The sequence below is a fragment of the Portunus trituberculatus genome, chromosome 36 (genome assembly GCF_017591435.1).
Source record: "Portunus trituberculatus isolate SZX2019 chromosome 36, ASM1759143v1, whole genome shotgun sequence".
Classification (NCBI taxonomy): domain Eukaryota; kingdom Metazoa; phylum Arthropoda; class Malacostraca; order Decapoda; family Portunidae; genus Portunus; species Portunus trituberculatus.
In genome coordinates, this window is record NC_059290.1 from 5,576,488 (window position 1) to 5,587,985 (window position 11,498).

The following is an 11,498-nucleotide window of genomic DNA, read 5'->3' on the forward strand; positions in this document are numbered from 1 at the left end:
ACACACACACACACACACTTCTATCTCCCATTAAACATACACTCACATATGTGCTTCCTTCTCCAATCAAACACACACACACAAACTTGCATCTTCTATCACACACACACTTTTTCCCATCAAACATACATACACACATGAATTCTTTCTTCTCCCATCCTCCCATCACACACACACACACACTCACACTCATAAGATCTGCTCCAAGACTAACCTTCTTGCTGCGTACAAGCCTGACGTTCTCCACCACTCCAAACTGCCTAAAGTAACGCTTGATCTGTCCCTCAAAGAAGCCATGGGGAATGTGGGACAGTACAATGACAGCTCTCCCTTCATCTTGTGCCTCCCGTTCCTGAGGAAATTATTACTTGTTATCTTGCTGTTATTGTTATTCTGCTTACTGTCTCCATTTTCTCTTGTGAATGTGAGACTTGAAAACTTGTGAGTCTCTTCTATTCTTGCAGTCTAATCTTTTTGTGTTCTGTTTGGATATTATTACTTATTATCTCACCACTGTTGTTGTTTATTGTCTTTATTTTCCCTTGTGACTGAGATTTGAAAGCTTATTTTTTTTTTCATTTTTGCACAATCTAATCCTTTTGTGTTAATAGCACAAAAAATTTAAGGAAGCTGCAAGAGACCTTCAGGCCTGCATGTGACAGTCCCTGCATTCTGTGTTTGGAAATTATCTATTACTACTCTTGCCATTGTTGTTCTGTTCATTGTCTCTATTTCCCACTGTGACTATGAAATAAAAAGGTTATGTTTTTTTTTTTTTCCATTCTTGCAGACAGACAAATATTTTTATATTGTGGGTGTGAAAATTAGCCCTAAAATAAATACATAACCCCTTATTATGTCATATGTCATCAATATTCTTGCCATTCTATCTATTGTTTGACAGCTTACAAGTTTCTCCCATTTCTGCAGACAATTAAGAGTACTTTAAGAATACAACAAAAACATTGCTTTGCTTAAATTATCACAGACTGTTTAAATCATATCAAACTCTGCTCTATAAGTAGTTTTGTCTTCATATTACCAAAGTTCACCATTGCAAATGCATTTTCAGATTCTGTTCCTTCTATTTTTCCTTTTTCCACAAGTTGATGAGGAAAAATGTAATACATTATTACCTTGAGAAATTTTCTCTTCTGCAGTGTCTTCTTTCGGAATTCCCTATCAGCAGTCTTCTTAAGGGCGAGGAACTTGACAGCAGTGTTCTTCCTGGTGGCAGGTGAAGCAGCTTTTTTGGCCTTCTGAGTGACAGTCTTCTTGACTTTCAGGGGAGAGGTCTTCTTGGCCTTTGGAGGGCCTGGCTTGGTAGTCTTGACAGATTTGATTTTTGCCATGGCTGGAAGAAGCACCAAAGTGAAACTCAAAGGAACAAAAGTAATGAATTCATATTATATTTAGATATATTTATGTAATATCACAATATATTAAGCAATGCCAGTAAATTTGTCATTCTAATAGGTTAGGTTCTGTTAGACTATTGTATTTCATTAATTGTGGCTCAATTCTGTCAATAAAGTAATCAGAATAAAAGAGGATAATGGTCCAGTATAACTCAGGCACTATATCTTTTTACTATTTCCTTCCAGACTCTCATAAAAACCCATTGTATACATATAACACAATAGCATAAAGTGACGGACATATACCAGCACTCCTCTACCCACAACAAGCTTGGGAATCTGTGGTATTGCAAGGTTATCAGGCTAAATGAGACAAAAATGACTAACAGTCATATTCTCAATCACTCTCACATCAAAAAAACAATTGTTGAGCTGCTCCACATCATGGTTAGAACACAATTTTTTTTTCTTTTTTCTTTCTTAAAGTAAAGTGTCTTGTGGGATATGATTGGTAGCCTTTGATTCCACATAGTTTTGTGAGTTGAGAAGGTTGGTATGTGAGTGGATGATTTCATTTACAAATGTCTATCTCATGTGGAAGACCCACACAATTGATGAAGTTGTGTGGGTCTTCAGTCTTCACCCGAAAAAAATGGAAAAACAATGGTACACCGGAGAAAGGGAGTGCAATGTTCTCATGGAATTAGTTAAGATCTACAAAAATACATTGCTAAAAATAAAAAAAAATAAAACAAACTGATACTACAATTATAGCTAGAGGTGATCTCACTCAATGTTTCCCTTTGTGTCTCACAACTCAAGAGGGCAGTCACAGCCTGCCCTCTAAAAGACAACTCTTCTCCTTCACACAAAACTACAAGCACTTACTACACACACACCCTTCTAGGGATGAGGGACAAGAAATGTTCCTAGGTCAGACTGTTCTCTCAGTAGCGACCCAAAATGTCTTCACACCTCCCTCGACTTTTTTCTTCATTAATTTCTACAACATTTGCAGTCTTAGATCTAATTTTCAATCTGTGGAACACCACCTCTCCTCTACTAAATCTCATCTTCTTTTCCTTACCAAAACACAGGTGTCAGAGGCAATTGACAGTAGCTCCTTCTCTGTTCCCTCCTACTTTCTCTATCCTCAATTTTGCTCTAAAGCTGGATGCTACATCCAATGACTTGACTTGCTCTCGTGCCCACGCTCTTGAATCTTCCAAGTTTTTCACCATCTGGCTAAGACTCAACAGTCACTCTCAAACTAAATTTATCTGTGCTGTCTATCTCTCCCCCAACTCCTCTGGCTACAATAAATTCTTTGACTATCCTTTTGCAGAGATCGCCATCCTTGGAGATTTCAGTGTTCATCGCCAGGTTTGGCTTTCCTCTCTCTTCACTGACCATCCTGGTGAACTAGCCTTCAACTTTGCTTTCCTTCACGACCTAAAGCAACTGGTGAAACACCCTACTCGTATTCCTTACCATCTATGAGATACGCCCAACATTCATGACCTTTACCTTACCTCTAATCCTGCTTATACTGTTACCCTACCTTCTCTGTTGGGCTGCACTGATCACAAACTCATTTCTGTCTCTTATCCTATTTCTCCATTCCCTCCTCAGGATCCTCCAAAGCAAAGGTACCTCTGGCATTTTGCTTCTGCCAGAAGGGGGGACCTGAGGAGGTATAATGCTGATTTTCCCTGGAATGAGTACTGTTTCTGTGTCAGACCCATCTCTGTGTGCTGAATGCATAACAGAGGTGATAGTATCTGGCATGGAGGCATACATTCCTCATTTTTTTCTCAACCTAAACTTTCTAAACCTTGGTTTAACACAGCTTGTTCCTGTGCTATACATAATACAGAGGTTGCCCACAAAAAAATACTTGAGCCTTCCATCACCTAAATCTCATGCACTTTATATTTTTGCCTGGAATCATGCCAAGTATGTTCGTTCTTCAACTTGCCAAAAACTCCTTCATAAATAGCAAATGTCAAAAATAATTGAGAGGATAAAATATGGAAAGGCGCATCCCAACACAATTCACTTTTAGCTGCTACAGCCCCAGTTTACCTGTGTAGAGCGATTCCTCGTGGGAGTGGAGGAGGTTACTGTCTTGTCCCTGTGGTGCCCCTGAGTACACAGGTGAGACGCAGGACAGCCGTGAGGAACAATAATGTGTAGGTAGCTGCGTAAACCCTTCGCTGCCACCACGTGTTTTGGACGCAGAAGCTTATGGTGTGTCCGATTTCTTGGCTCTGACTATGGTTTAATTTGTTTAATTTAGTTTACCTTCCCATTTATTGTTTTCAGACTATTTCAAAGTATATATTTGAATGTTTATGATCTGTTGATACGTTTGTGCATTGTTTGATTACTTTTATACATTTAACTTTTCGTAAGTATTCCAACATTTTCTTTTCTTCAATACTGTTTTCTGCACTGAATTAGGCACCGGTAGTTCAGTGTACATTTAATGTATCCATTATTATTACAATGCTTTTTTTTTTTTTTTTCTTAGAGAAAAATAAAATTAGTTTGCCTGCGCGTTCGGATGTACCGTAGGTAGGAGCTAATATTTCCACTTAACAAAAATACTCAAATGTCAAAAATAAACTCAAAAGCTTATCATCTACTATTTCTATATAATTTTCAACCATATTATAGGCTATATGCATCTTATACACCAAATTAATTTCTTAATTATCCAACACTTTATTTTTATACGTATTACTCACAATTAAGATTTTCAGTCACCACTTTACTTTCTATTATATTTGACACCAAAAGACAGGTAAATAAGGTACTAATTGCGAGGGGAGAGACAAGTGAGGAGGGCGTGAAGTGGTCGGTTCTTGGTGGTGTACTGTTGTTGTTGTCCCAGGTGAGGAGACGGTGGCCGGCTGCTGCTGCTGACCTTTTACAACACGCCACAGGTCAAGCCATGGCCGTCACCGCTACTAGAATAGCTAAGGTAAATACGGCAGGACACAATGATACTGGTCAGGTGTTTTATTGCTGGGAATGGTCGTGGGTTAAGTGTTAATAGAGGCAGTGTTGCAATCTGCAGACGACATAATCAGGTGGTGGTGTCAATCTTTTAATGGATTCATGAATATTGTTAAGATTGGGGATCGGAATGTTGAGGTTTCTGGGTCTTGTGTACGTGTGGGTATGGGTGAGGTGGTGGTCATATAGGGCCAGTATATAGGATATCATTGGTGGATAACCTGATCTAATACTTTACTTAACATAATTTAATCTAATTCTGTAACTATTTTATTGAGTCTTCATAAATTTTGAGTGTTCTGAGCATATTGCAGTGTTTTGGTGAAGGAGTTTGTTTGGCAATTGTAGGATGCCATATATAGCTAACCTAATGTAATCCAGTAAATAACTTAACCTAAATCAATTATGAGTGTTTTGTGATGTTCCACTGATGTAATGAAGACTAGGAATTCATTTGGTAACATGATGAGTTAACCTAATGTAATGTTGATTAAGTATGAAATTGAATTTTGCCATATTAAACTTATGACTTTTAAATATTCTTAAGTATCATATGACTGCTTTATCTAATCCAATAATTTTCTCTCTCTCTCTCTCTCTCTCTCTCTCTCTCTCTCTCTCTCTCTCTCTCTCTCTCTCTCTCTCTCTCTCTCTCTCTCTCTCTCTCTCTCTCTCTCCGCCCATCCCTCCCTCCCTGAGAGGAGGTGGGTGTCATAGTTAGTCAACGACCGGGCCTCCAGTCTAGGTGGTATGGGTTTGAATCCTTGTCAAATCTAGTTGCTCCTTGGGAGATGTAGTGTTCTCCCGTTAATTCTAGCGGTGCCATATGACTTAAGCTGTTATGGTGCCTAATGGAATAATTTCCATTTTTTCCCTCCAGAGTCTTACAGGGGTGCTGGGGCGCAGCTTCTCCACCAGCCGGGTTGCGGCAGCCAATCAGCTCACAGTGCGCGATGCCCTCAACTCGGCCCTGGATGAGGAGATGGAGCGGGATGAGAATGTGAGTGTGTCATGTACATAATTTTGTTTTGTTTTTTTCTCAGTGTTATTTATTTATGTATATTTTTTCCCCTTTTCCTTGTTCTGCTGCAGTTTGGAAAGACGCTACTGTCTTGTTTTCTATCATATGTTCTACTGTGTGTGTGTGATTTATTTATTAATTTATTTGATTGTATATTTTACTTTTACTCTTGCTTTATTGATTGTTTTCTTTTATATAATGATGTAAATGCTTGATTATCTTGCATTTTTTAAGATATATATTTCCTTTTTCTGTCTTTCTTACTTGCTATTTATTCTTATTTTCCTGTATATTATTTTTGTTATTCATTTATAGTGTTCATAATTGATTTTTCAGGTCATATACATTTGAAAGTTACATTAATTTAACTGTAGACATAACAAATATGGAGAAAATCATATTTTATTATCTAGTATCACCAGTCACATATCACCTTTCATTTTATTGATTGATTAACATTTTATATTTAATTGTATCTGTTTCCTCTAGTTTGCAGTATATGTATCATTCACTTTTAAGCACAATTCATTTAAAGAGGCACATTAGTTTAACATGAGATGAGAAATGTAAAAAAAAAAAAAAAAATGAAAATATATAAATAACACTTTATTGCATCATATTTTCATTTAACATAACACTTACAAACTTTTCTTCTTTTTCTTTGGGAAACACTAGACATGAGGTGACAGAGATTAGATAAGTGCGATGCATTTCTTGTCTGTCTCAGTAGTCTTGTTCATCCTGCCAGCTGCCCCAGGATAGTCTAGGAGTGGAGAGACAGGCATTTTGAATACCTGTTTCATTCTTGATGCTGTTTAAAATGGTCTCTGCTTCTGTTTCTGTTTCAGGGTCTTAGTATTTGACATTTTTCATACAGTTAGAATCTACAGATGCATTACTGTTAAGTTCCCACTACTACTTGTTATACCTGGCTCTATATATGATTCCCAGTCCACACTATTTAAACTTTGTAATATCCTGTAATATCGATTCCTGTCACATCAACATAACCCAATAATAATAATAATAATAATAATAATAATAATAAACTATTTATTTAGACATAACCAGTAAGCAATAAGGCTAACTGTTGTGTGTGTATGCGTGTGACTAGGTGTTCCTGATGGGGGAGGAGGTGGCGCAGTATGATGGGGCCTACAAGGTGTCAAGGGGCCTGTGGAAAAAGTACGGAGACCAGAGAGTTATTGACACGCCCATCACGGAGGCTGGCTTTGCTGGCATTGCTGTTGGAGCAGCCTTGGTGAGTGTGAAGCCATTTTTTTGTATCAAACATGGCTAATGTTAAATGAAATCATAAGTTGATATGCATTATTCAACATTAGTTTTCACAAAGTCATAAGTAGGATTAATAGTTTAATAAAATCTGTTACATTAAAGTAGTAGATAACTTGCATTGCATTAAAAAAGAATTAAGCTCATGGAACTTCATGGTTAGATTTATTGTTATTGTCAACAAAAGATTTTACTTTTTCTTTCTGTGCATTCAAATATTTTCTTGTAAGAGATGGAAATGACTCACTGGTGCCTGCCTTGCTGCTGGATTAATACAGGATCAGTACACCCAGTACAGGACAACTACACTTCATACTTTGCCTGTGTGGCTGCTTTACATCTTCCTTCTTCCTCGTGTGTGTGTGTGTGTGTGTGTGTGTGTGTGTGTGTGTGTGTGTGTGTGTGTGTGTGTGTCTACAGTAACACTGCATTATGTTGGCTCAATTTTGAAAAGACCAATTCAAGTTACCCAAAGGTCTCTCTCTCTCTCTCTCTCTCTCTCTCTCTCTCTCTCTCTCTCTCTCTCCTGTTAATACTGATAGTTGAAATGGTCTGTGTAATGCATTACGTAAATAGGTACTACGCATAGGTACTACGCATGGCACACACACACACACACACACACACACACACACACACACACACACACACACACACACACACACACACACACACACACACACACACACACACACACTGTAGTGTAGTGTTTAGCATGCTCGGCTCACAGCTCAGAGGGTTCAGGTTGAAATCCCAGAAAGTGGCGAGGCAAATAGGCAAGCCTCTTAACACGTTAATTGTGTATCAGACCACCCATGTACCAAGCAAATGTTCCACTTGTTGCATATTGGTACATCTGAGGCCCGAATATCACTTTCTAAAGACTATTACAAACTTGAGTATGTAAACAATTTGTGTATAAATTTGTATGTATTATGACTGCAGATGTGTTGCTAAGGTACTGGAAGATAAGATAAAAATGATAAGACAATGATTTCATTTGTTGAAAGAAAAAATAGGCTTCTGAATAACAAGTAATGTTTGGTGACATATTACTTCAAAAATACAATCAATATAAGAAAATAATGGAATATTAGATCATCATAATGTTGATCACTAATTACACAAGTCATGTTTTTCATTGAAACATTAAATGCAAAGGAGGGGTTGACCCTCACATTCATTGTAATAGGTGGATACTCTCCTAGCCTTGTTTGTGGCCACCTTGTATCTCTCAGACAGTGAGATTTTCTCATAGCATCCTCTGCATCGCTTCCTTGTATTTTCATTGGTCCATCTGCTTCCTGTAAGGTATGTTCTTTTCTTGCACCCAATGTATCAGAGGTTCTCTTCCCTGGTTTTGTAATTTCCTCAGGAATGTTTTTAGTAAGAGATAGAATTACTGATTCTATGAAGGTTTTTGGCATACTTGTTTTGCTGAGCAGTATTTATTGTATAGAATTTGAGCATTTGTCACTGATATCCCAGCAATCATTTCCAGAGCCAGCTTCTTGTACCACTTCCTTGATTTGTAGAGTGGCGAGTAGTAGGAATTGAGTTGATCAGCAACATCAACACTTTTTTTTTTTGCTTTATTGTACTCAATAACACTTTCAGGTTTTGCAATCCCTTCTCCTTTCCTGGTTTTCATTCCACTTGGAACTAAGTTATTACCTTACTCAGGTACTGTTGATAGTGTCAAGAATATATCATCATACACTACATCCCATGCCTGGCACACTGGTGTACCAATACGCGATAGAAGGGAAAAAAAATTACTGGTCCACGATTTGGTATATATTTGTACCATGGATTTTTACGCTCTATACTAAAGGCCGTGCTCTCACAATGATATATACCTCTTCTCTCTGCAAAAGTCCAATGGACACTGGCGTGGTCGGGTATTGAAGGTTACGCCCTGTGGGCAAGTGTGCTGAGTTGCCAAACGCTGTTAACGTGTTAATGTGTAGCCCTTGTTCACCTAGCTGTAAATAGGTACAGGATGTAACTCAAGGGGTTATGACCTCGCTTTCCCAGTGTGTGGACTGTGTTGTGTAAGATTAGTCTATGAGCTCTGAGCTCGCTCTGTAATGGAAAAGGCTGGCTGGATGACCAGCAGACGACCAGGATTGGTGGTAGTGATAAAGCAGTGGTGTGGTCACTGAGCTTGAAAAGGGATATAAGAAGATTAGAACAGATTCAGAAGATAGCTACAAAGATGGTGCCGGAACTAAAGAACCTAACATATGAAGAAAGGCTGAAGGAAATGGGACTGCCAACCTTACAAAATAGAAGATTATGAGGAGACCTAATAATAATGTATAAAATAGTAAATGGTATTGAAAAGATAGACAAGGAAAACCTGGTGTTAGTGATAGAAGAAGATAGAAGGACAAGAGGACATGCAAAGAAGATTAAGAAAAGGTAGTGTGTCAAGGATATTGGAAACTACAGCTTTCCACGTAGAATGGTGGAAAAGTGGAATGCATTGGGTGATCAAGTTGTTATAGCACATAATGTGCATATCTTTAAAGAAAAATTTGATAAGTGGAAATACGGAGACAGGACACTATGAGCCCCACTCGAATCCTGTACAATACAACTAAGTAAATACACACACACATACACACACACACCACAGCCGTCGAGCAGGACACATGTATCTGAGCAGTTTGCAGAGATTACTACAAAAGGAGTTGGACCCAGGCCTAGACATATGTACAGGGGGAGAGGGGGCCATAGGTTCTCCTATCTCCAGTTGAAATAAGTGTTAGATCACATATAGTTAAGGGATGAATACCGAGAGAGTAATGGAACGCCGTGGTGCAGTGGAACCATGTGTGCTTTGGGGTCCGAGGGGTCTCCAAGCGCACAGGTTCAAATCCTGTCCACAGTCCGAGTGTAGGTTGGGCTTCCTCACTCGGGGCAACGGTTTCCGAGCGGGTAGGCTTTGAGATAGGAGGTGCCATATAAATTATCCCCTTTAACCCAGAAATTCCTGTGAAAAGCCCATATTGTATAAATAGAAAAAAAAAAGTAGCACTGCCAGGCACATGATGGAACCAAAACATACACTGAGTGGGAACCAACGCATTATAGAAACCCCTATTGGTTTAAGGAAACTGTCTGATGATACTGTGGATAAGGATTTCTCGGGTTTCCAGGATGAACGAGGTAATATGAGAAGGCTTGTTAATGTAGAAAGAGAATTAAGATATATGAAGGAGGTGATGTCCAGTCTCATGGATAAACAAGACTAACTACTAACAGAAAACACCGCCCTGAAATTAAGAGTAACTGAATGTGAGAAAGTCAGTGCACTAAACCAGGAATTGAAAGAGGAGATTCTGGAAATAAGGAAGCAAAATGACGTTCTAAAATCCACATGCCAAAAATTATGAAAGCTCTTTAAAGAACTTGCAGGATAAAGTTTAGCACAGGATGACAAACAGGGTAGAAGGTGGTCTAGGTGATAACAAGTTGAAAGAGCTAAAAAATTAATGGAAACAGGAGCAAGAAGAGGAAAAGGTCAAATTTTCAGAAGTGGTAAAGAGACAAATTCAGGAGAACACAAAATTCGCTGTAATAGAGGTTATCAAGGAGAAGGAAGATTTAGTGCGGGATGCAGTGGACAAGAAAAAAAGCTTCGTGATTTATGGGATGAGAGAAAAGAAAAATCCAAATAAATTCACAAGAGAACGTGAAGAAAAGGAAATGGCCAAAACGGTTATCAAATGAGTACAAGACAGCACACAAGAATTTGACCAGGAGGTAGAGGAAGTGATTAGGCTGGGAAGGTACAGTGAAGGAGGAAAGAGACCAATGAAGGTGAAAATGAGATCTCAAGTGGCTGTAGAGGAAATTATGGCTAGAAAAGGGAAGCTGGCCGATGATGTCGATCACAAGGAAATATGGATAAAAAGAGATATGAACTTAGAGGAAAGGGAAAAGGAGAAAGTGCTAAGAAGTGAAGCTAAGGAAAAAAACGAGAAAAGGACAGAGATAGAGAAGAAGAATTTTTACTGGAGGGTTCTGGATATGAGACTAAAGAAGTGGTACCTAAGGAAAAAAGAGGAGGTCGTGGAGGAGGCAATAAATTAAGAGTGATTTATACTAACATAGATGGTTTGTTATCAAGTATATTGGAAGTTCGGGACTATTTGAAAGAGAAAAAAATGGATGTAATGTGTATCGTTGAAACAAAACTGAAAAAGAAAGATCCATGTCAACTGTAAAGAGGAAGGATATAATACCTGGAGGAGAGATGGGAAGGATGAAGGGGGAGGAGGAGTGCAAATAATGGTTCGTGATAATATATGTATGGAGGATGTGCAATATGGAGAGGACAAAGTGGAAGCATTGGGAGTAACAATCAGAACAGAAGATTTGAAGAAAAGAAAAATTATAGTTACATATGTTCCACCAAAGACTAATACATGGGGATCAGAAGAGCATAAAGCAAAGAGAGATGATATAGTGCCTAGATAACATGATAAGAAAAGATAGAAGAATACTCTTAGTTGGAGACTTGAACTGTAAAAAAATAAACTGGAGAGAGATGGAAGTAATGGACAATGCTGGACAGTGGAGTGAGAAAGTGTTACAGTTGACTATGGTTAATACAATGGACCAGTGGGTGGAGGAGTCAACAAGGTACAGGGGGAAAGAAGCACCATCATTGCTTGACCTAGTTTTCACAAAGAAACCAGAGTCCCCTCCAATCATACAATGCTTTAGTCCAATGGGGAAAGTGATCATGTGACATTAGAGATGCAAATGCAGGAAGAAGATAAGTTACAGAGAGG

The 11,498-nt window shown here is 38.5% G+C and overlaps 2 protein-coding genes across 4 annotated transcripts in view; one reads left to right on the forward strand and one right to left on the reverse strand.

Moving 5' to 3' along the window:
* LOC123513698 (proteoglycan 4-like) overlaps nt 1-3,622 on the reverse strand; it is a 17,535-nt gene extending 13,913 nt beyond the window's left edge. For 2 of the 3 annotated variants that reach the window (XM_045271072.1, XM_045271070.1), the window contains exons 1-3: nt 3,444-3,622; nt 1,137-1,354; nt 215-352 (exon numbers count right to left, since the gene is read on the reverse strand). In XM_045271072.1, coding sequence (XP_045127007.1) covers nt 215-352; nt 1,137-1,352 — 354 coding nt within the window. In that variant the 5' untranslated portion in view covers nt 1,353-1,354; nt 3,444-3,622. The remainder of the gene's footprint in view (nt 1-214; nt 353-1,136; nt 1,355-3,443) is intronic. The other variant, XM_045271071.1, reaches the window with a different exon arrangement.
* A 563-nt stretch (nt 3,623-4,185) lies between these two features.
* Nucleotides 4,186-11,498, forward strand: part of LOC123513702 (pyruvate dehydrogenase E1 component subunit beta, mitochondrial-like) — a 17,153-nt gene continuing 9,840 nt past the window's right edge. The window contains exons 1-3 of the mRNA XM_045271077.1: nt 4,186-4,344; nt 5,260-5,379; nt 6,515-6,661. Of these exons, the coding sequence (XP_045127012.1) occupies nt 4,315-4,344; nt 5,260-5,379; nt 6,515-6,661 (297 nt within the window). The 5' untranslated portion in view covers nt 4,186-4,314. The remainder of the gene's footprint in view (nt 4,345-5,259; nt 5,380-6,514; nt 6,662-11,498) is intronic.